Source organism: Pinus tabuliformis, chromosome 8 (genome assembly GCF_031772625.1).
Source record: "Pinus tabuliformis cultivar Carrire ecotype Pingquan chromosome 8, CPIR1, whole genome shotgun sequence".
NCBI classification, from domain to species: Eukaryota; Viridiplantae; Streptophyta; class Pinopsida; order Pinales; family Pinaceae; genus Pinus; species Pinus tabuliformis.
The window spans coordinates 381874657-381900787 of NC_142294.1; the positions used below are offsets into that span (position 1 = coordinate 381874657).

Consider the following 26131-nt stretch of genomic DNA (forward strand, 5'->3'; position numbering starts at 1 on the left):
CTTTGATCTTTTTAGAGTGAGCTCAATTCTCTTAAGAACAAAGCGACAAACTATTCCATAAATTCATATACTACATTAAAACAATTTATATCTAAAATTGTAGAAAGAAAACTTTATTATGTTCCATCATAAGTTAAAATACATGCTCCAAGAGTCCTCCCTTGGAATGGAGGAGGTACTCCTATTTATACAAAAACATAAGCAACTAACTCATTAATGGGGATCCATTAATCCCTCCTAGTTCCACAAATCCTTCATATGGTTACAACCAATATGAGACACATATTCCTTTATGCATGATTTTTCTCGATGAGATATGCTTGACCCCTATCCCAAATCTCCTTCAAATCTTCAAGAGAATTCGAATTTGAGTCTTGGAGGCCACATAAGAGTGTCTTGGAACCTTCCAAATCACCTACACATGTCACCAAATCATTCCACTTTTAGGTATAAGCAAATACATGTTATTTTTCTAACTTTTAATCATAAATTCACTTTAAATACATAAAATAAATAACTTTGGAAAATGAAAATATGAATCCACATGGTAATGGAAATATAGGTGAAAATGTGATGAAATGAGGTGACAAAATGAGGATAAAAGTGAAAATGGAGTGAAAGTGTATGTTAATTTGGCGGCCCAACACTCACTCCTAATTATGTCCTTTATTGCTATGGTTTTGATGGGGTTCCCCAAACTTCTTATATTCCAAGAAATTGTTTTCATTGAGAAGTGTGTGAAAGTGCTTCCCCCCCCCCCCATTGTTTGTATATTTCTTTCATTCTTTTCTTACATTTGGTTGGTCCTTGAACTATTGTTATAATGTTTTCTCCTTTCCTAATATTTTCTCCATGGAAGTGGCTTCATCTCATTTCTCCTTGTTAGGTTTTCTTCCCATTTTTTGTGCCCTTTTCTAATTGTTGCAAATCTTCTCCACTAACCCAGGAATCTGGTTTTTTCTTCTTGAATGTAGGGTTGATGTTCTTGTTAAAATGAGGAGCAAGAGTCCTTCTTTATTAGGAGGTTCATAGAGAAAGAGCTTCTGAGAGTCCATGGGCAAAGGTTGTGAAGGATGGAGGGTAACAACTTGAGTGAGGGCAGGAAAAGCACATTCAATGACAAACGTGCTAGCAAGGTCTGACGAGGGGGGCTTCTTTGTCCACATAAGGTTTTCTCTTTTTTTAATGGGGTGGAAGGTATGGCGGGAGAGGGATCAAAGATGGTTAAATCAACAGGAGGGTCATCAGGTTCAGGGCATACAAAATCTATTATGGGGATATGAGGCATAGGAAGGATTGATAGAGGTTCGGAATGTTTGGATGAACGAGTAGCCACAACCTCTTTTATGGATGAAGAGACAACTTTGACATACCTATCAACTGCTTTTTAGGGGCTTGCCATTCTCCTGAAGGCCAATACTCGTCAGCGGAAGAGAATTTGGACTTGTAATCCTTAGCAAAATGTTCATATTTGTGACAAAGTTTTCACTTATAAGGGATCTATTCATAATCCAAGATTTTCCCATGAATCCAATCTCCATTGTTAAGGATTATTTTCTCTAGGATGATTTTCTCTAAATCCACTTCTATGCAGATTCAAGCACAAGCATATTACTTACCCTTATGCACAGAACTATCTAGGAATTTTCCAAGAAAATTTACTATGGAAATGAGATTGTCAACCTCCCAACAAGGAAGAGGAAGACGAGGAAGGCAGACCCAAATAGGAACAACTAATGGGATGTTAGCTTTTGGGTCAAAATCAAGGGTCCATTTATTTAAATTGAGACCTATTAAGCCCATAAAATATAGACCATTTCTTAATATCAAGTCCTTGGCTTCTTTGGAGCTGAAAAAGAAAATGAAATATCCCCTGCCATTAGCAAAAAAATCTATGGGACCAGAGGTAAACCTAGCCCATGTTTTCTCTATCCAATCTTCAACAGTTTTTGGAGAGGGACACATACTTGTGAACTGCCCTATCAGGCCTCTATCAACAAGAGTAAGAGTTCTCACACATAAGTTTTTGAGGGGAGCTCCACTGTAGGCGTTTTATCATCTCTCTTCACAAATTTCGAGGAGGACTGAGTTGATTTTGTCTTATTCCCCCATCCATAAACAAGGGCATTGAAAGCTATGTCTACTGGGTTATCTCTAGAGCCTGATAAGATTCCTTTTGACAATGTCGGGCTTGTCGACCGAGGATTTGGTGCGAAGCAAGAACTACAGGATTTGCCTGGTTGGAGTATGAGAGCAATTTCCATTGAGACCATTATTAAGAGAAGTATGCAATGTCCATTATGACTTCTTGAGATCATAACCAAGCATTTTTTTTCTTTCCAAAGAAATCATAACCAAGCAATTAACATTATATATATATATATTTATTTATGGAAAACTGATCATAACCTAGTTGTAAAACAAGTAGTGGGGACAAACATCATTGACTTTTATCAACAAATGCAGGATGGCTCATCATTGTTATTAAAGGAAAAATCATGCCAACTAGAATTATTCGCTAGTGGTATGTAAGGGGGCGGACTTTCACTCCTGCCAAATACCTTCGAGTCTTGGGTTGTTAACCTGTATCGTTACGTCCGAGACAAACAAACTCTTAACAAAACAAAAACTGTTTTAAGAGATACTCGAAGCTCACATTAAAATATATATACACATTAAAAATATATTTTAAGATTTTACAGGAATATATATATATATCTGCAAAACCATCGATAATAGATAGACCAAACCACCTTAAATGGTTGACAGTTAAATGAAACCAAACCATAATATTTGCTATGGTGCGTCTCATAAGATATCTAAAAAGAATTGAGCAAATGAGAGTAGGTAGATGGCCTAAAGTTATCTTCAATGAAGGCATGAGTGAAAGAAAGAAAACATGGATAAGACAAAACAACAAATTGATGCAAAAATAGAATATTCACCTCAATGACTATCCCACAAATAGCAAGGAGCTAAATAATTTTGTTATGGAGAAGTTCCGTAAGTGTATTTGGGGAAAAGAGTTGGGTAGAAAGAATAAGTACTATGTTGAGGAATTCAACCTCACTTGTGATCTCCAACAAAAAGAGTACACTGGAGCCAACATTCCGTGGAGAGCAAAGGTTCTTATTGCTCAATTGAGAACTAATTTGCATCAACTTCGGTGTGAAACAGGGTAGTGGAAAGGACCTAAAGAAGTTTGGGAAGAACATGTGTACTCTTTGCACTTTTGGGGCACTGGAATCGGAAAATCATTTCATTTTGGAATGTGATACTTTCAGTGACATCATGGACAATTATGACAATATGTTAGCGTCAGTCTCTTGGCATTGTTTTTCAACGAAAAAATTGTTAAAAAGATGAACCAACTCATTATCATTTTGAAGTAAAAAATAGTTAAATTATAAAAATGAAAATCATAAAAACTAATAATCCTCTATACTATTTTTTATTCTCATTCTCATAGACATTAATCATTCATTCATATATCTTCCCACCCTGCCTATTGTTTATCCGCTATGAATGTTTATACAAACAAGATGAGAACCACAATAACATATTATTGCTCTAAACCTAAGGCTGTTCTCGAGGTTGTGCATGAGTTTAGTTCCATTTCTAATGGCAAATACTATTTTGAGGTTGTGCATGAGTTTAGTTCCATTTCTAATGGCAAATACTATTTTGAATTGAAAGGTGAAAGGAAAAACGAAATAAAGAACCATCTAGATAATGGCCCGACAGACACATTTGTATCTCTGTGGAGTGTCTCTGGCAAGGGAGGCCCAAAGGATCGAATCCCTCTGGCCTCTTGCATATTCAATGGCTTGCACATCGCCTCGGCTCTTCTCGTCCTTCTTCGGGGATTCTGTAGCCTCCCGCCTTCCGTCCTTGTCCACATTTCAATCAAATTTCTGCTCCCGCCCAGGTGCTTTCTCAGCTATCCATTATAATGCATTTAATCTCATAGTTTCAGTAGCATATTTGAATTCTTCTCATGCCTTCCTGACCTAGCTATTTTAAATAATGTCATTATTTTCATAGAAATATTTGCCAAGCGTATATCGTCTTAAAATTCTAGATATTAAAACGGCGGAAACGTAATGTTTCAAAGCTTCTAGTCAGCGGATTTGGAGATATTAATTGGAGAATTAGCAAATAATGCGGTCTGATATGATATCGGAAGATGATTTTTACAGTAATTTGGACATCTTTGAATAATGACATAATTTGTCAAACTCAGAACGGCTGCAAAATGATTTTGCATGATATGTTGATTTTGTCTTTAGTTTTGATATCTCGCAAAACACTATAATTTATAGTCAAATTTGTCCGACTTCAAGATTAGGACAAATCTTTGACAGAATGCTGGGTGACAGCGGAGGAAATCAATTCTACCACATTTCTTTAAAGTCACCTGTGTGTAGTGGCCCTTAGAATGGATTTCACTGCTCGATTTTGTCTGCTAATTTTGATTCTGTGTATTCTGGCAGTATAAATAAGAGTAAATTGCTGAAATTTGCTTGCGGCAGGTCGGGGATTGCTTTCCAGTTTGACAAAAGTTTATTTTAATGAAACCTATTCCGAATTAATGAAATTTCTTAGCATCGCCGCAGTCGATTGGCTGTAGCGTAGCGGTGGACGAGTTGGAGTTTAACACAACTAGGCCAGGTTTGATTCTCAGCGCACTTCGATCCCGCTTCGGTCAAAATTTGCGCGGTTTCGGCTGAAAAAAATTCTTAGTATCGCAGTTGTTTGTTTGAATAACTTGAAGCTCCTTAGTGCCTTCCATAGATGATTCTTTTCAGTTTCGATAACTCTTTGACAAAGTTCTTCAGTCCCTGTGGAGGTACTTTAAACTTTAAAGAACCTGCAAGCACAAACCCTGTATCAGGTTCATTTTGACCTCACTAAAATTAAGCGAGCTTCATTTATAAGTTGTCTGTTGACATTCACTATGTAACTCTATTTATCTTGCAGTTCTGCCGGAGATGCCTAAGCACTCCATCGTCTACTTCCTGTAATCCCATCAACCAATTATGGCCAGGAATAAGACCCTTAAACTAACAGGAGAGATACTTTACGGCTTTAATGCATTGCTATTTTAATTTGTTAAAAATATGTTTTACCTTAACAGACTACTATGCAGCGTGCGGAACCCTAAGTACTGCTGAGCAATATCCACTGAGCTATGCAGCATTTATGGCGGTATATAGACATCCGATGGTGTTTTATGGCAATATATGCACAGACAACTGACAGTGTATTATGGCAGTATATGTGCAGATGTATACTGTTAGGATGTATATGCAGACATATTAGACAGTGCATATGTCTGCATTTTCACCCAACTTTATACCTCTATACATATACTGCCATATTTGGCAAATTCAGAGAGAAAAACCAAACACTAAAATAATCAGCCAATAAGATGATCAATCCAGAAAATGATTAACCTGGAAGATGATGCTTCATTGACTTATAAAATACATATTTACACATAAAATGTTTTCTAGAAAGTAATGAGGACAGCTCTCTCGAAATATCTAGAAAGGAACTAGGTATATCTAACTAATTGACATAGTCAACCTTAACAGCTAAGTTCTTGTAGAGGTTTCTAGATAACACTAACTAGCGGGAGAAATTAAACGAACACTCCCCCTTAATTATAACTTTTACAAATATCTGCACAAACAATGCCTAACTGTTGTATCTGAAATTCAAAATTGTCTCGTGCCAATGGCTTGGTGAAAATGTCTACCAATTGGTCCCGAGACTTATAAAAATGGAGAATGATGTTGCCATTGTTAACAAGTTCGTGAATAAAATGATAGCGAGTGTCAATGTGTTTACTTTTGTGATGAAACACATGATTCTTGGATAAGTGCAATGGCTGAACTGTTGTCACAAGGATGGGAGTTAGCTCCTCTTCATGTGCAAGATATAAGTGTCTTTTCATCCATATAGCATGAAATGTTGTTGATGTAGCTGTTACATACTCTGCTTCAGCTGAAAATATTGTGACAATTGGTTGTTTCTTGGATGCCCATGAGATCAAACTTGTACTTAAATGGAATACATAACCGGAAGTACTCTTCCGATCATCAACGCTCCTTACAAAATCACTGTATGGGCACTCGACAAGAATATTATCTTCGGAAGTGGAATACCAATTTCTATAATCTGTTTTAACTTTTAACTACAATGTACCTTAAGATTCTTTTAGCATCCTTCCAATGAGAGTCTTTGGGAGACTCCATGAATCTGGAAATCAAGATTACTCATACATGATATCTGGCTTGGTGGCTATAAGATAAATGAGGCTGCCTACAAGTCTCTTGTACAAAGTAGGGTCAACTGCTAATCCTTTACCTGTTTTATTTAACTCACTACTTTTTGCAATTGGTGCATCTCCTGCTTTACTTTTATCCATTCTGAAATTTTAACATATTAGTGGTATACTTCTGCCGACAAATAGAAATAGCTTGTGCAAATTGTTCAACCTCAATCCGAACAAAATGCTTCTTAAGAATGAGATCATTCATTTTAAACTCTGTCTTCATGGCTGCTTTGAAATGATCCAACATTAAATTTCCTATGTATATCATATCATCAACATAACAAACAATTAGAATTTTACCTTGTTATTCTATTTTGGTGTAAAGTGTGGGTTCAGTACTGCTTCTGCTGAACTCATTGTTGAGCACATAGGAATCAAGACTGTACCAAGGTTGTGGGGCTTGCTTCAGACCATACAATGCTTTCTTCATCCTATAAACTTTGTGCTCTTGACCCTTGACTTCAAATCTTCGTGGATGATTCACATAGACTTCCTCTTCTAAAGTTCCATTTAAAAAAGCTAATCTAACGCCCATTTGTTAAACGAGCCAAGTATTTTGGGTTGCAGTTGCCAAAACTGCTCTAATTGTGCCTAACGCTGCTAATGGAGCAAAGGTTCCCCATAATCAATAGCGGGTTGTTAAGCAAACCCTTTTGCAACAAGTTTGGCTTTATTTTTAACCTTCCCTTTCTCTACAAGATCCTTGTGTGGTTTTTCTCAATTGCATCAATTTATTCATTCATAGCTTGAACCCACTATTCTTCCTTGACTGGTTCTTGAAAGGACATTTGCTGACATGATAATAAAGCAAAGCATGCTTCTTGATCCACATTATCATGTTGTGTATACATTTCTCTCAAGCTTCTCATTTTCTGGTTCCTTAGGGAGGCTATTATGGGATCTAAATCATTGTTGGAAGAAGGACTGTGAATTGTCTGCCTTTCTTGTCTTGAAGATTCTCTATCTACCTATAACCTTCGTAGTCTTGGTGGTGGAACTTGCTATCATGTAGAATCCACCTTGTCATCTACTTGTAGAAAATAAATTTGACTTCCAACTATTTTATTAACTTAATCATCCCATGACTGGTCTTATTGGAATTTAACATCTCTACTTACCATAAACTTCTTGCTAATAGAATTGTATAGTCTATTTGCTTTGTTAATCTAGGTTGTCATTGATGTCAATATGGCAGTGTTTGTGATGGCAAATTCTTGTGATATGTGAGTTTGCCCATTGATCATAATACTACTCATGGAGGACCCAAGGATTGAATACAGACATAATAGATGCAGTGGACCCAAGGAGGAAAGATATCGGAAGCCATCGGGAGAGAAAGAGAAAGAGTATAAAGAGAAGAAGCCATCGGAAAGCTATCGAAAGCCATCATGAAGCCAAAGAGTAAGAGGAAGAGGTCATTGGAAGCCATCGAGAAGCAAAGAGGAACACATCGACAGAGGAGCATAAACAGTGTTATAGGAGGAGCTAAGAACCCAATCTAACAAAAAAACCGTAGAAACCTTTTAAACAAAAGTCCACATCGCATCGGAGTTAACATATGAGCAGCATATTATATTGGCGACTTTATTACGTGTCACATTAAAATTTGCGATTGCGATTTGAGCTGCGTACCCGATTGTTCCAATAGAACAAGCTCTAATGTAATCCCGCGTCCACCACTATAGAAAGTTATGTATTGCAAGTCTTAAAAGGGTCACGCTAAAACCGCAGATTGCGAAATGTACTGCGGACTCGATGGTTCCATTATAATACACCTTAATACAATATCACATCCGCCGTATGAACTTTCATATCGCAAGTCATAAAGGTCACGGTAAAACCTGCGATTGCGATATCATTGCGGACCCACTGCACCATTGTAATACAACTCAATATAATATCGCATCTGTCACAAAATCGCAAACCATAAAGTTTATTATGTATCACCGCCCAAAATCTGCGATTGCGATATATATACGGACCCGCGGGACCATTACAATTCACCTTAAAGAAACATCGCATCCGCCTATCAGAATTGTCATATCGCAAAGTCTTAAAGGATGTCACACCGCCGATTGCGATAAGGGCGTGGACCTTGGACTGCCGATTGCAATAAACCCGACGGACCGCTGATTGCGATGGACCCGACGGATCTATTGACGAATGTTTAATATTATATCACGCTCACTTCATTGGTAGTATGAGTATCGGTTATGTTACATCGATAATGTTAAAGGTTGCGATTGCGGGACCTCCGAAAGTTGCGATTGCGATTGATGACGTGGATGTGGGACCTCATTGGGTACAGTGTTTCCTATGAAATTTTCCGTAAATAAAACAAGTTTATGAGTAATTGAATGAATATCCATAAGTCGGCCTCTCCTTCCAAATGAACGCGTCTTTTGGGTATTGGGGAAACCCGTATAAATACAAGTTATAATACCTCACCTTAAGTATCGATCTCGAGCATTGAATATAGAGAAGAAGTAACAGTTCACAACTTGTGAACTTGAAGAAATAGAGGAAGCCAAAGGTCGGGTGGGAAGGAAGGAAGCCAAAGTCCAGCAGGAAAGAAGGAAGCCGAAGGTCGAGAAATTCTGTTAATTGGGTTAATCTTTGAAAGGCTCAGACCTGCGATGAATTAGAAGAAGTACAGATCGCAACCTAAAGAACAGTTTTGTGAAGATTTGTATGACCTTGAACCATTGAAGTAAGATTTCATTAGTCATCATTTGAAGGGACCGGTAGACAACACCAGCATTGAAGTATTTGTGAGTTTGTTCCTTGGAAGTAAGATACCGTGATAGCCACTCCTGAAGCAGTTACCGCGACAAGAAGAACAAAGGGTTGAAAAATAGAGAATTGTTTTTTTGCAGACATTGAGGCTTAGTGCAGCTTATCAAAGATATCTTATTGAAAAAACATCAGCAGATCTTGGAGACATTATTGGAGTTCATGATGGCTATTCGAAATCATCATGAGGTAACTTTGTAGGCTTTGTTTGGGCAATATGAAGAATTGTGAAGACTCCTTCATATGAAGACAGGTTGTCATTGATGTAGCAGTGAAGCTGTAGATTGACAGAACATAGTGAAGAAGATTTTGAGATCAATATCAAAACATTTCTTGACAAAGCAAAACTATAGAGTTGGAGCCCTTGGGGTTGGTGCCTCAGAATTGGAAGGATTGGTGTCCTTGGAGTTGATGCTCGGAGCCCTTGGGGGTGGTGCCTCAAAATTGGAAGGATTGGTGTCCTTGGAGTTGGTGCTCCTAAATCCAAGGTTGGTGCCTTGACAAGATAGGGTCGGAGCCCTAGAGGTTGGAGCCTCACAAAAGACCAAGTTGGTGCTTGGCAACAAGTTGGAGCCTGGGGAATTGAATATCGGTGTTTTCATCAAGGGTTGGAGCCCTATATATTGTCCTTGATTCATTATAAAGATTCTAGTAATAAAAGCATTTATTCCTATTGCTTATTTTGTGTTCTAAATATAATTGATTTAACTGTTATAAGTAACAATTGAAAAGGAATACTGATTCACCCCCCTCTCAGTATTTCCAATAATTGGTATTGGAGCAAGTACCTTTACTCAAAGCCTAACAGCTTGAAGGTTGATCAATTAGAAGACAAATGACAAAGCCAAGGAAGAAAGTCTCCAATCCTCCTAAAGATGCGTCTCCATCAACCACCAAAGTCGAAATCAATCAATTTGTGAAGGCTCCATTGTTCAATGGAAACTTTGATATATGGGAAGCAAGAATGAGGAATTTCTTAAAGACTCAAGGCATTGAAGTCTGGAAATCAGTGATTACTGATAGCATGATGAATGGAGAATCCAAGGAGTACAATGCAAAAGAAATGAAGGCAATCTTGAATGGGCTACCTGATTCTATGAAGGCCAATTTTGAGAATTGTTCGTCAGCAAAAGGCATATGGGATAAACTTCATGATCTTCACTCAAAAGGAGCATTGACCATGACCACTAATCAAGAAGATGATGGAAAGCAAGAATGAAATCTAGAACCCATCATGGAAGCTAAAAATAAGAATGATGACATCAAGGACAAAGAAGATCTAGAAGATGAAGAGAATGAAAAAGATTTCGAAGAAGATCTCCTCACTAAACTTATGGCTGCCATGGAAGAAATTATCAGTTTGAAAAAGGAAAACGAAGAACTTAAGAAGAAAGCACTAGCTGGTGACCAAGACCAAACAAGGAAGGAAGTTGACCTTGTCAAGCTTCAAGTGCAAGAAAGAGATGAAGAGCTTGCCAAGCTTAAGGAGGAATTTCATCAAAACAAAAGAAAGCATCATGAAGAAGTCATATCCATGACAAATCAATTGGATAAGGCAAAGAAACAGGAAGATACATTGTCAAGCCACCTTGAACAAAGGCATAAAAGCTTGAACAAACTTGAAGCAGAGATTGGTCAATACAAGGAAGATGTCTCCTCTCTTAAATCTCAACTAGAAGAAGCAAGAAAGCTAGGACAAGGAGCAGAGAAGACAATGGAAGCATTGATAAACATAGAAGGACAGGTTGATGAAGCAGAAAAGGAAAGAAACACCATGATATGCCAACTAAAAGCAAAGGATGAAGAGATATTCAAACTAAAATCTGACCTCAACCTTCTCAAGGCCGAAACATGTAAAGCTACAAGAATCAAGGAAGAAATGGAGAGCAGTCTAGCAAAAGAAAATGAAGAAATATTCAAAATGAAGTCAGATATCATCTCCCTTAAAATAGAAGCAAATGAAGCAACTTGTATCAAGGAAGAGATTGAGAAACAACTTGCTAAGAAGAATAATGATTGCGAAATATTGGAAGAAGAGATTGTCTCCCTCAAGAAAAAGGTAGAAGGGATGGACAAATTTTTGAAGAGCTCCCAAGCCTTGGATGACATGCTCAGCCATCAAAGATCCCCATTTGATAAATCAGGTCTTGGCTATGAAGGAGAATCCTCAAGCAAGAATGATAATGCTTCAAACAACAAGGATGTGAGAAAGCCAGAAAGAAATATTGATGCTCCTAGTTCCATCAAAGGCAAGGTTAAGAGTCAAGGCAACAATGAAGAAAGTCTTGTTCCAAGAAGAAATGCAGATGGTATCAAGGATGCAAGAAGCAATGGTTATCATCAAAGGATCTCAAGGCAGAAAGACTTCAGAAGTACATCAAGGAAATCTCCATCTCCCATGTAACAAAGTATATTTCTTGGTTATTGCTATTCTTGTACAAACTTTGGGCACATGGCAAAAGATTGTAGGGCATATCACAAAGATAATTATAATGGTCCCCGTCAATCTTCGAGAAGCAATTCTGCACGAAATCAGATTGGATGGTCAATTATTTTGTTTGGATTGCGTGCCTTTGGATTGTTGCAGGGTAGCATGTAGGTGACCCAAGAGTAGCCTATGAAAACAGACTTGGACAACTGTGAGTTGGGTAAGGATTGAGCCTATGAGTAGCTCCTTGATGGACAAATGAGGCTACTAGAGGAGGCAGTTTGGTGCTCAGGGATTGGCCAACCTAGAGGAGTAGATTGGATCAGCCAAAGTTCATTGTAGCAGAAGAGACTTGCAACAATGATAGGTGACAACCATCTTGGAGTCTCTATGTGTTATTCCTTGATGGACCAAGGAGCATCTAGTGAGCAGATTGGGAGCATAAGGACCAACAGGTTACAGGGTATGACAAAGCAGCCGTGTGGTGCACTACATTAGCTATACCGTTAGATTATCTTGTATTTGTCTTCCTGTACTTGTGGATATTTGAGGGCCATTATCCTTGGTACGAGAGCCCTAGACTATTGTATTATTTAGTTGGATTAATATAACAAAGATTGGGTTATTGTACATAATCTGTGTATATTTTGTGCACTAGTAGATTTGATACTATTTATATTCTTCTGTGCAAAGTGCTTCATTGTGATTCTTGGTTTGGTAGCGTCAGTGGTTGCGCCGAGAGGCACTCTACAACCGAGTATGGGGGTAGATCTCACATAAAAATGTAAACGTAAACGTAAATGTAAACGTAAACATAAATGTAAACAACCTAGTATGGGGGTAGATCTCACATAAAAACGTAAACATGTAAATGTAAATGTAAACGTAATGTTTAACATTTAACATTTTTAATCTAATGTCAACCCTATTTAAAAATCAATCTAATTATTAGTATGTATAAACACAATATAAATTTAAAATATAAAGAGGTTTACGAACACTCAAGAAGATGTATGGTAAATAAATAAAATATAAATAAACTAGAAAGTATGGTAAGTAAATACAACTTTTTTTGTATTTACACTAGAGATATGGTAAATAAATAAAAATATAAATAAACTAAAGGTACGGTAAATAAATAAAACCACCTTTTATATTTATTCCATAAACCTTTTTATATTTACGAAAACTCAAAAAATATGTTTTATTTAGGTGAAGCCTATGAGCCAAATACCATGGGGCAAATAATTATTAATACCATGGTCCAAATACCATATTTATAAAAGAGGTATGATAAATAAATAAATATAAAATAGGTATAAAGAGGTATGATAAATAAATAAAAATATATCAAATAGGATTAGAAATCAACATCTAATTATATACCAAGCCTATGGGCCAAATACCATGGTAAATAAAAAAGATGATAAATAAATAAAAATATAAATAATCCAGAGGTATGGTAAATAAATAAAACCTCTTTTTATATTTACTCCATAAACCTCTTTATACTTACTAACACTCAAAAAATAGGTTTTATTTAGGTGACACCTATGGGCCAAATACCACAGGCCAAATTATTATTAATACTATACAAAAAAAACATTATTAACCCTAATATCAATATTATTATTATTATTAATAAATATAATATTCATATTAATATATTATAATATTAATATTATTAAATTTAATAACTTTGCATTAATACAATATTAAAATTTTTATATTATAATATATATTAATATATCAAGATATATATTAACTCTAGATATATATGGGAATGAAAAACAAATACATAGAGTGATAGAGGTGGAGAGATGGGGGGGTGACAAGGGAGAGGAGGAATGAAGAGAGAGAGGGAGATGAGTGAGAGATGTAGAGAAGGGTAAGAGAGGGAGAGGGAGACACAAAGATGGAGGGGGGAGAGAGAAGGAGAGGGAGGGAAATAGTGAGAGGATTGGAGGGCGGAGAGAGAGAGAGAGATGGGGGAAGAGAGAGGAAGGTAGGGGAGTGTTGACCACTACCGGTCAACTGCCCATAGCAGTACACCCCCTTTTCTTTGCAAAAAGGGTTACGCTTGATTGACATGTCCGTGCCATTCTACAGTCATCGACAGCTTGATCAATTTATGTTGTAAACCCAGTCTGCATGTATAAATTGTAAATAATCTTAGCAGATATGAGTCATGTATGTAAATTGCCTAGGTGGACCTAATTTTCTAAGTGATAATCTACGTTCCGGAAGGTTTCTCGTCTCACCGATCCATGATCGGCAGAGTTTTCCTTCAGCCTAACCCCAAAGCCGGAATGGATTTTGTCATTAGAATCTTAGGAGAATCCTAGTGTGTTAATCTGCTAAATTATAGTTGTGTCGCAGAACTGGGTGGTTTATGAGGGTCTATGTCAAATGGGTTTTCCCCCTTTAGGATGTAAAGCTGTCAAAGTCATGATGTAAAGTGTCTTGAGGGTTAAGAAATGTTTTAATCCCCTCATAAGTCCTAAGTCCTAGGTCCTAGGTGATTTTTTCAAAAGCTAAGTTTGAGGATCCATTTAAAATAAATTAAATATATATATATATATATATATATATAATAATAATAATAATAATAATAAAAAATAAAAAAAATAAAAAATATATAAAGTAAAAAACCTAAAAATAATAAAATAATAATATTTTGAGTAAATAAATTTTTTTAATACATTAAAAAATTCGACGGATGAGATTAAGAGATATCTTGATCCTCATCGACGGTTGAGATCATTTTGACGTGGATCACTCGAACTAGCTGTTGGGAATTTTTCCTTTAAATAGGGTGCTAGGGGTCATTTGAGATCATTCGATCTGTGAGTCTTGTGCTGAAGAAGCTCTCTTGTAAACTTTTTCTGGTGCTAATAAAGAAAGACTTTGGGGTTGAAATCTTGCTGGTGTTACTCTTTGGAAGTGCTCTGAGCTATTTTATTTTCTTCATATTTTAGTTTCTTTTCAGCCATTAGTAATAGCTTATTATAGAGTATTGTTGAGCACAAGTATCTTGTTCACTTGCTAGGGTTTGAATGGTATTAGGTTTTCTGAAGTAATGGCAGGTATCTCCATTGCTTTTGAGATCTAGTACTACTTTTTCTCTCTTTATTGATGGTTGAAGCGAGCTGTGCAAGAAACCCTTATCAAAGAAAACCAGCGGGCGTTTGGGGAAGTTCTCGGCTGAACCAGCCAACTCCCGCAAGCATTTTCTTGCAGAGCCCAGCTAGTTCTGACCCTGGGTTTATCATTTAGTTTATTTTTCTGAATTGCATGAGAGATTTTCTGAGGTTTTTCATAGTAAAACTGGAATTTTGATAAAACTACTGATTATTATGGATAAATGTGGCTGTTAAAGAGTCAAAAGCTGTAAATTGTTTCGCTGATCTAGGGTTTAAATTTTGTTTTATACACAGATTTTATTAGGGTTTTCCTTTCTTCTGCAGGTTACAGGTCCCGAGAAATTGCTGGGGTTTCATCAATTAAATCTGAGCAAACCTGCAATCAGCGGCAGAATACCTTTTCCCTTGCCCTCCTCATGTGCTGCCCATGCTATCTCCAATCCTCATACTATAAATCTCCTGCGTATTGATTTCAGACTACTGCATCTTCATTTACCTGCACGTTTGCCTCCTCATCCACATAGCTTTCTTCTCCTTCTCTACTGCCAAACGAGCTTCATTTCACTCCGTCAGCCGTCAAACTAAGTTGTAGGAAACGTGGGGGGAGGGGTCGTTTCAGGCAGGAAACAGAAACGAAACTGGGAAACGCGTACGGTACGGCCTGGAAACGCGTTTCCGGCCGTACTGCCACGTTTCCCGAAATGGAAACGTGGCAGTACGGCCGGAAACACGTTTCCAGGCCGTACAAGCCACGTTTCCCAGTTGTAATGTGTTGTTTTTAAATTTTTTATTTTTATTATCTTTTTTTATTTTTATTTATTTATTTGTTTATTTTTTTTTATAATTTTTTTTAGGTTTCCGGTAAATTCTAGAAGCCTATTTTAAAGTTATAAAAGAGCAGTTTGTCTCATTCTCTCATCACACTATTCAGCAAGTCGTTTCTCTTGGAGACTGGATAAAGGCTGATTTTGGATTTTCCTATATTTTTATTTTCATTATGTGATCATTCATGACTCATGAGTAAATGTGATGTAAATTTAATCTTAATGTTTAAATGTAATAAATTATAATCATATAATGTAAATGTATCATTAATGCTTTATGATTGCACATATATAAAATAATAATTTTTAAATATTTTTAATATATATATATATTATTATATATATTCGCGTTTCCCCGTTTCCAAAATTTGGGGAGGTCGCGTTTCGTATCGCTTCCCGTTTCGGAAACTCGTTTCCGTTTCCCCGTTTCGTGCAACTTAGCCGTCAAATAAATTGTAAAGCAAAACGCATATAAGGGCCAGAGCTTTCCGTCATTAAGAGTTGCTGGGAACTGCAAAACGTAAGTCTATCTGCTGTCGATTGATCTCCAAACGTTTTGTAAGAATCTCGCCCCTTTTTCACGCGAACCAAATATGTGGGGTAAGCAATAATCAAAACGGATGATCATACGCTGCTCATCTGCAAAAAAGAATTTGCTGCCTTCAATTTTTATCATCGCTTGAGCAGTAAGCAAGACGTTTGTATACGCGGGCTAGCGTTTGCGGCTAGGGTCTTTGCATCCAGTCGTTTCCATTTCTGATTTCCGAGCGCTTCATCAGTTCGAAATTTTTTTATAACAGTTCAGGTGAACGCAGTGAGGTATATTTGCATTTCAGGTTGTAATGCAGGTAAGTTATATTACGCAGCAAGTGTATGGTGATTGCTTTCCTTTGCTAAGTTGCTGTAGGGCATAAGTTACGTTTTCGCATTTCCTTTAAGGTATAGCTTAGTTATCGTTTAGTTTAGATTTCTTTTAAAATATATATATAAAAAAAAAGGAAGGGGTTTTACTTTTGATTTTAATTTTGTTTCATTTAGATTATAATTTAGATAAATGTTTTCATATATATATAAAAGTCTAGTATTTGTTTAATTTTTAGACTTACGTTTTAGATTTAGGTAGGGTTTTAATAATTTTAAGTTTGTAAGCTGTAAATTTTAATTTAGATTTAATTGTTTTATAGTATTAGAATTATATGCTTTTAGGTTTCGTTTTGTTTTATGTCATAAAAAATAAAAAATAAAATAAAAAAATAAAATAAAATAAAAAATTTCCTTTTTATTTTTTAAATTTTGGATTTAAGGTTTCATTTACTTAGTCTTTAGCTTTGCTGTATTTGAAAAGCATAAAATATTTCGGAAATATCTTTCGGTCTTGGCTCAGGGGTTTATCACGCTTTATTATCTTTGCTAAGGCTAAATTTTTTGATGTGGAATGAATGTTTATCATTTTATGTGCATGAATGATCATTTTGAAGATTAGCTACATGAATATGATATCTGGTTAATGTTCATAATTATGTGGTTGTGTATCAAGCTTTATCTTTCAAAGTTTTAAAATTGCTAGATCATCATCGTGAATTTACTGGATATCTTATGATAAATGATTGCTGTACATGGTTTATATTTCTACAACATCTAGTAAGTAATCGTTTAAACATCAAGTCCATAAGGCACTGGTCCATTAAATTAATAAAATCAATTTAATGCTTGTTCCATCGTGTCTCCCAATCCAACTGGTTCACAGTTGGTCGTCCATTTCCCTACAGGGTCTACCCCCCTTAGCTGCGGGAGACAGGCTTAAACGGAGAGATCACGGATCAGAGTGACAGCCCCTGGTCTGAGCGTTGTTGTGACAATATGTGCGACAACATTTTTTGGCGCCGTTGCCGGGGATAGAGTTTTTCTGTCCTTGGTTCTTTCATTTCGAGCTTTTTCGTGTTTCACTTCTTGTTCAGGTGGCGACTCCACTTCATATATTATCTTCAAGAGTGTATACTAGAAGACATCTAAGCAGTCTGTGCAATCCTACTCCTGATCTTGAAAAGGTCCTTAGGGTACGATTACACAAACTCTCTTCTCGTACACTTTTTGTTAACCTTGGACAAGAAGCCCTCTCTGACATTCATTTGCTTTTTAAAGGTCAAGTTAGGCACAACATCATGGATATGTATGCCCCTTGCAATTTTTCTAACATTCCAGGATATCCCAATGCTATTCCATCAGTTGGGACAGATAAATTGCCTAACTTTCAGGGAGATAATGCTATTAGTGCAAATTCGCATCTAAGAGACTTTAGTATATGGATGGCTAAATATGCAAGGTCTCCTGATTTCGATCATGAAGATGTTAGAATGACTCTTTTCATTTTAACTTTGGGGGGTGATGCTCATGAATGGTTTACTGAAAAACCCCAGAATTCATTTGATTCCTTAGAATCGATCATTAATGCATTTAAAGAAAAATATGGAGATAAGAGAGAAGGAAGACACCTCGTAAAAGCTATTAGCCTAATAAAAAAGAGAGAGGATGAAACTGTTGAAGAATTTAATAAAAGGTTTAATGGTATTGTTAGAGAATTACCTCAAGACTATAAACCTACAGACAAAACTCTCCAAGATTTTTACATTGATGCCTTTAGTCCTGAGCCATCTTATGAATTAAGGCGTGCTAAACTTAATGATTATAGAGATTGCCAAGCCTTAGCTATAGAGCTTGAAAAGGACAAGGCCGCATCTGGGAAGTCTGAGATCCCAGGTTTCGATAGGGCTGCTACGAAACTAAAGGAACCTAAAGGAAAAGCAGTTCAAGAACCTGAAAGTGAGCTTGTTCTCAAATTACTTCAAAAAATTGAAACTATGAAAATTAATCATAATAAGGAGATAACCACTTTGCAGAATATGTTGATCCAAATGGAAAGAGCGCAAACGCAAAATTTTCAACCTCGAAATAATAATAATAGAAATAGCAATTGGCAAAGGAAGGGTCAATCTAGTGAGCAGAGACCTCCTAATCCGCTAAGTAATTTGGTTGAATGCTCCTCCTTATTGTCGGGTTTGTGATGCTCTTCATGAAGAGGCCACTTGTCCCATCGTTAGAAGAATTTTAGATAATGGAATGTTTGGAACAGGGGATCAAATAAATGTAGTCGGCAGCAAGTTTCCTTTGTCTATGGATGATTGGATAGAGGTCAAGGAAAAGAGTCGTGATGTTGTGAATCCTTCATCAGCTTTTAGTATAAATAACCTTGAAAATGAAGATGATATTTTTGCTAGGTTATATGGTGAAAAACCCTCTCCCGAGAAAATCTTGGAAATTGCTAGAGATAAGGGTTTGACCTATCAGAGAAGGGATAAAGATCAAAGCGGGAATCAAATTCCCCCTCGAATTTTTAACCCTGGTGTAAACTCTGGAATAGATGTCGACTTGGGAAGTTGGTTTAACAATGCAAAAATCTGGGTTCCTGTCTCCGAGATTGCTAAAATCCCTTCCCGAAGAGACAAGTTACTAAAAGCGATTCAAGGTCCTCAAGTCAATACTTCTCAACAGAAGACTCGGGAAGTTGACTATCATGATGCTCCCATATATCTGCAAAGCTTAGATGCTGATAACAAAGATCACCAACCTTTCTTTATCACCTTATTAGTTAATGGGTATAAATTGAATAATTGCATGTTGGATTCTGGTGCATCAGCTTGTGTAATGACTAAAAGGGTCATGGAACAGCTTAACTTAAGAGTTTCTAGACCCTACTATAACATATGCGCCATGGATTCTAAGAAAATCGAAGTACATGGTTTAATCAAAGATTTGCAAGTTCGTCTTTCAGTTTACCCAGACATCATGGTTGTCATGGATATTATTGTTGTGGATGTGCCTGATGCCTGGGGTATGCTGTTATCTAGAAAGTGGGCCTCTGATCTAGGAGGAAGTATTCAAATGAATTGGTCATATGCTATGATTCCTTCCCCTAGGGGTGATGGTTTTGTAAGACTGAATAGAGAGCCCGAAAGAAAATTTCATGTTGAAGATCCTAAGAGACCTCACAACGAAATAATCAAGGATCAATCTGACATTGGGAACTACGCCATCATGTCTAATTTTATAATTCCTCCCGATGATAAGATTAGGGATCTCAAGGGTAAAGTTTGGTATATGTACTTCGATGGTGCATCGTCTAGGCATGGTAAAGGTGCTAGAATAGTGCTTAAATCTCCCCTTGGTCACATTTTCAAGTTTGCATATCGATTAGAATTTGAAGCAACCAACAATGTCGCTGAATATGAGGCTATATTGTTGGGGCTTGAGTTGGCCAAGTCTTTGAAGGTTAAATTGCTTAGCATTAAGGGTGATTCTGATTTAGTTATCATGCAGCTTAAAAATAAATTCACATGCAGAAATCAAAGATTAAGAAATTATCGAAATCCTGTGTGGGATACTATGGAGCATTTTTATGCCCTTGACCTCGAAGCAATTCCAAGAGAGCAAAATAGTTTGGCAGATGAACTTGCCGTAGCTGCTGCTACTTTCCAGTTATTTGATGAGTTAATTAAAGATAAGATCAAAATGGAAGTAATATTTAGGCCATCTGTTCCAGATAACTCAGAGCATTGGCAGGTCTTCAATGATGAAAAGCAAGTCATTCGTTTTCTTAATAGTTTGGATGAGTTTGAGGATTTCCGGATAGTTTCTGAGGAGGATGGATCTTTAAATCATGAGCATATCATAAATCCTACTCCTAGGAATGTGGTTGCCTTAGAGCAACATTTTGATCGGCATGATGCCACGAAGCTGAGAGAAGAAAATAAGATGGACCCAGGCGAATATCTCGAGATAAACATTGGTACTTCTGAAAACCCAAAGATCGTTAAAATTGGTAGAGGTACTAGTGTGGAGGAAAGAAAAAAGTTAACTGATTTACTTCGCGAATATCGAGATATTTTAGCTTTTTCTTATGACGAATTAAAGGGCTATAGGGAAGATGTCATGGAACATACTATCCCCTTAAAGGATGAAAATGCTAAACCCTTTCGTCAGAAACTTAGGCAAATTAATCCTAAATTAGCCCCCTTGGTTCAGAAAGAACTTGCGAAAATGCTTGCAGCAGGGATTATCGCTCAAACAAGGCATTCGACATGGTGTTCGAATCTGGTGATTGTTAGGAAAAAGAATGGTACGATAAGGCTGTGTGTCGATTTTCGAAACCTCAATCTAGCATGCAAGAAAGATAATTACCCTTTGCCAAACATGGAGACTTTGTTGCAAAGAGTAACCGGTTCTGGAATGATGTCGCTGCTAGATGGTTTTTCTGGGTACAATCAGGTATGGGTTAAGAAGGAAGATCGTCATAAAACCACGTTCACCACACCATGGGGTACCTTTGAATACATCAGAATGCCTTTTGGATTAACAAACGCTGGGGCTACATTCCAAAGGGCTATGGATTATGCCTTCAAAGGATTAATCGGGAAATTTATTGAAATTTACCAAGATGATCTTACTGTTTTCTCTAAAGATGGTATCAGTCATGTAAATCATCTTAGGCAGGTTTTCGATAGATGTAGAGAATACGGGATTTCTTTGAATCCAGCTAAGTCTGTTTTTGGAGTAACGGAAGGGAAATTACTCGGCCATATCATTTCTAAGGAAGGAATCAAGATTGATCCTGAAAGAATTGAAGCAATCCAAAAGATTCCTCTCCCTCATAATCTTAAATCCCTTCAGTCTTTCCTCGGAAAGATAAATTTTATTAGAAGGTTTATTCCAAATTACGCAGAAATAGCTAAGCCTATTCAAAATCTTCTAAAGAAAGATGCAAAATTTGTTTGGCAAGAAGACGACAAAAAGGCTTTCCAAGAAATCAAATGTGCTATCGCAAGAGCTCCTGTCTTAGTTAGTCCCGATTATTCCAAGGATTTCATGATTTTTTCTTTCGCTTCTGAAGATACCATTGCTGGTGTCCTGCTTCAAAAGAATAAAGATGGTCACGAGCAGCCTATTGCTTTCATGAGTAGAGCACTTCAAAATTCCGAATTGAAGTACAATACCATGGAAAAGCAAGCTTATGCCCTGGGCAAGTCTCTTAAGCACTTTAAAACTTATGTGGGTTATTCTAAAATCATTGCTTTTGTCCCACACCTTGTTGTTAAGGATATATTAACTCAAACTGATTGCTTAGGGACTCGCGCTAGGTGGGTTACTAAAATACAAGAGTATGATTTAGAAATAAGACCCACCAAGCTGGTCAAAGGCCAAGGTTTAGCTCAGATGTTAACTGAAGGTAACGAAAGGACTCTTGGTTTGTTCTATTTTAGCAATCTATCTTCGCTGGAACTGCAAAGATTAGCAAAGCATGAGTGGTACAAGGACATAGTTTATTACTTGATGAATCTTGCATGTCCTAACCATTTAGTTGCTCATAAGAGAAGGGCTCTTAGACTAAAAGCCACTAAGTATTGCCTTATGAAGGATGGCCTTGGGTGGAGAAATCCTGAGGGCATAGTGCTTAGGTGTGTTGATGACGTTGAGTCCAAGAAATTAATCTCTGAGTTTCATTCAGGATTTTGTGGTGGTCATTATGCTGCTAGAACTACCGCCCACAAAATCCTGAGAGCTGGCTATTATTGGCCTTCAATTTTTTCTGATGTGCACAAGTTTGTTAGAGCCTGTCAAGCCTGTCAACTATTCACTGGGAAACAAAAGCTTGCTGCCCTGCCTCTACAACCTGTCATTGTAGAGGCACCTTTTCAGCATTGGGGTCTGGACTTCATAGGGAAGTTCCATGAAAATTCTGGCAATGGCTACTCATGGATTTTAACTGCTACGGATTATTTTACTTAATGGGTTGAAGCCATTCCTGCTAAGAATGCCACTGAGAAGGTTATTATGGATTTCATTGAAAATAACATCATTACTAGATTTGGTGTCCCCGCTAAGATCACCACTGACAATGCCAAAGCTTTTAGTTCCTTAGAGTTTTCATCTTTTTGTTTCAAGTATGGCATTGTCTTATCTCATTCGTCAAATTACTATCCTTAGGGTAATGGTCTGGCTGAATCAAGTAACAAGAATCTCATAACCATTATCAAGAAGATAGTAGGAGACAATAAGAGATCATGGGACAACAAAATTAAGTATGCTTTATGGGCAGATAGAATCACTAAGAAGAAAGCTACTGGTAAATCTCCCTTTGAATTAGTTTATGGCTTGGATGTAACTTTACCTGTGCACCTAAAATTGCCAGCTTATCAACTCCTCCAGAATTTTTCTACTAATAAAGATGCTGTTCAGAATAGAATAGATCAGATTGTGGAGTTAGATGAAGCTCGTTGGACAACTTTTGATGCTATATGTAAAAATCAATCTAACATTAAGAAAAGCTTTGATAAATTCTCTTGATCTAGATCTTTGCAGGTGGGAGATATGGTATTGCTTTGGGACCGCAAGAATGAGAAACCAGGAAAACATAAGAAGTTTGACAGTTTGTGGCTGGGACCTTACATCATTCGAGATATAGCTGGACCAAACTCATTCCACTTGAGTAGACTGGATGGCGAACCACTTGATCTACCAGCGAATGGCCAAATGCTCAAGCTGTTCTTCAAAAATGATATCTGATGCCATAGGGCATCCTTTGTATTGTATTTCTATCCCTACTCCGTGTCTTTTCAACATTTCATTTCTGTTTTAGATTAGATTTACTTTTCATAGTTAAAGAGCTTCTATCTTTTATGTGCTTAAATGTTATATGATGATTTTTGAATGGACGCTACTTATTTCTGTTGTGTGTTGCGTGGATGCAGATTCTGGATTCTCACATTCCTACAGTGCAGCAACGTGTCCCCAAGTAGAGCCAGATGTTGACCACTACCGGTCAACTGCCCATAGCAGTACACCCCCTTTTCTTTGCAAAAAGGGTAGCGCTTGATCGACATGTCCATGCCATTCTACAATCATCGACAACTTGATCAATTTATGTTGTAAACCCAGTCTGCATGTATAATTTGTAAATAACCTTAGCAGATATTAGTCATGTATGTAAATTGCCTAGGTGGACCTAATTTTCTAAGTGATAATTTATGTTCCGGAAGGTTTTTCGTCTCACCGATCCATGATCGGCAGAGTTTTCCTTCAGCCTAACCCCAAAGCTGGAATGGATTTTGTCATTAGAATCTTAGGAGAATCCTAGTGTGTTAATCTGCTAAATTATAGTTGTGTCGCAGAATTGGGTGGTTTATGAGGGTCTATGTCAAATGGGTTTCCCCCTTTTAGGATGTAAAGTTGTAAAAGTCATGATGTAAAGTGTCTTGAGGGTTAAGAAATGTTTTAATCCCCTCATAAGTCCTAAGTCCTAAGTCCTAGGTGATTTTTCCAAAAGCTAAGTTCGAGGATCCATTTAAAATAAATTAAAAAAATAAAATAAATAAATAAATTAAAAAAAATAAAAATAAAAAATATATAAAGTAAAAAACCTAAAAATAATAAAATAATAATATTTTGAGTAAATAAATTTTTTTAATACATTAAAAAATTCGACGGATGAGATTAAGAGATATTTTGATTCTCATCGACGGTCGAGATCATTTTGACGTGGATCACTCGAACTAGCTGTTGGGAATTTTTCCTTTAAATAGGGTGCTAGGGGTCATTTGAGATCATTCGATCTGTGAGTCTTGTGCTGAAGAAGCTCTCTTGTAAACTTTTTCTGGTGCTAATAAAGAAAGACTTTGGGGTTGAAATCTTGCTGGTGTTACTCTCTGGAAGAGCTGTGAGCTATTTTATTTTCTGCATATTTTAGTTTTTTTCAGCCATTAGTAACAACTTATTATAGAGTATTGTTGAGCACAGGTATCTTGTTCACTTGCTAGGGTTTGAATGGTATTAGGTTTTCTGAAGTAATGGCAGGTATATCCATTGCTTTTGAGATCTAGTACCGCTTTTTCTCTCTTTATTGATGGTTGAAGCGCGCTGTGCAGGAAACCCTTATCAAAGAAAACCAGCGGGCGTTTGGGGAAGTTTTCGGCTGAATTAGCCAACTCCCGCAAGCATTTTCTTGCAGAGCCTAGCTAGTTTTGACCCTGGGTTTATCATTTAGTTTATTTTTCTGAATTGCATGAGAGATTTTCTGAGGTTTTTCATAGTAAAACTGGAATTTTGATAAAACTACTGATTATTATGGATAAATGTGGCTGTTAAAGAGTCAAAAGCTGTAAATTGTTTCGCTGATATAGGGTTTAAATTTTGTTTTATACACAGATTTTATTAGGGTTTTCCTTTCTTCTGCAGGTTACAGGTCCCGAGAAATTTCTGGGGTTTCATCAATTAAATCTGAGCAAACCTGCAATCAACGGCAGAATACCTTTTCCCTTGCCCTCCTCATGTGCTGCCCATGCTATCTCCAATCCTCATACTATAAATCTCCTGCGTATTGATTTCCAGACTACTGCATCTTCATTTACCTGCACGATTGCCTCCTCATCCACATAGCTTTCTTCTCCTTTTCTGCTGCCAAACGAGCTTCATTTCACTCCGTCAGCCGTCAAATAATTTGTAAAGCAAAACACATATAAGGGCCAAAGCTTTCCGTCATTAAGAGTTGCTGGGAACTGCAAAACGTAAGTCCATCCGCCGTCGATCGATCTGCAAACGTTTTGTAAGAATCTCGCCCCTTTTTCACGCGAACCAAATACGTGGGGTAAGCAATAATCAAAACGGATGATCATACGCTGCTCATCTGCAAAAAAGAATTTGCTGCCGTCAATTTTTATCATCGCCTGAGCAGTAAGCAAGACGTTTGTATACGCGGGCCAGCGTTTGTGGCTAGAGTCTGTGCATCCAGTCGTTTCCGTTTCTGATTTCCGAGCGCTTCATCAGTTCGGAATTTTTTTATAACAGTTTAGGTGAACGCAGTGAGGTATATTTGCATTTCAGGTTGTAATGCAGGTAAGTTATATTACGCAGCAAGTGTATGGTGATTGCTTTCCTTTGCTAAGTTGCTGTAGGGCATAAGTTACGTTTTCGCATTTCCTTTAAGGTATAGCTTAGTTATCGTTTAGTTTAGATTTCTTTTAATATATATATAAAGGAAGGGATTTTACTTATGATTTTAATTTTGTTTCATTTAGATTATAATTTAGATAAATGTTTTCATATATATATAAAAGTCTAGTATTTGTTTAATTTTTAGACTTACGTTTTAGATTTAGGTAGGGTTTTAATAATTTTAAGTTTGTAAGCTGTAGATTTTAATTTAGATTTAATTGTTTTATAGTATTAGAATTATATGCTTTTAAGTTTCGTTTTGTTTTATGTCATAAAAAATAAAAAATAAAATATAAAATAAAAAAATAAAATAAAATAAAAAATTTCCTTTTTATTTTTTAAATTTTGGATTTAAGGTTTCATTTACTTAGTCTTTAGCTTTGCTGTATTTGAAAAGCATAAAATATTTCGGAAATATCTTTCGGTCTTGGCTCAGGGGTTTATCACGCTTTATTATCTTTGCTAAGGCTAAAATTTTTGATGTGGAATGAATGTTTATCATTTTATGTGCATGAATGATCATTTTGAAGATTAGCTACATGAATATGATATCTGGTTAATG

The 26131-nt window shown here is 36.7% G+C and overlaps 1 protein-coding gene across 1 annotated transcript in view; it reads left to right on the plus strand.

The window, feature by feature from the left end:
• Nucleotides 1-3652: 3652 nt before the first annotated feature.
• MAP1D (methionine aminopeptidase 1D) overlaps nucleotides 3653-26131 on the plus strand; it is a 494905-nt gene continuing 472426 nt past the window's right edge. Inside the window, exon 1 of the mRNA XM_089372168.1 lies at nucleotides 3653-3928. Within this exon, the coding sequence (XP_089228294.1) occupies nucleotides 3733-3928 (196 nt within the window). The 5' untranslated portion in view covers nucleotides 3653-3732. The remainder of the gene's footprint in view (nucleotides 3929-26131) is intronic.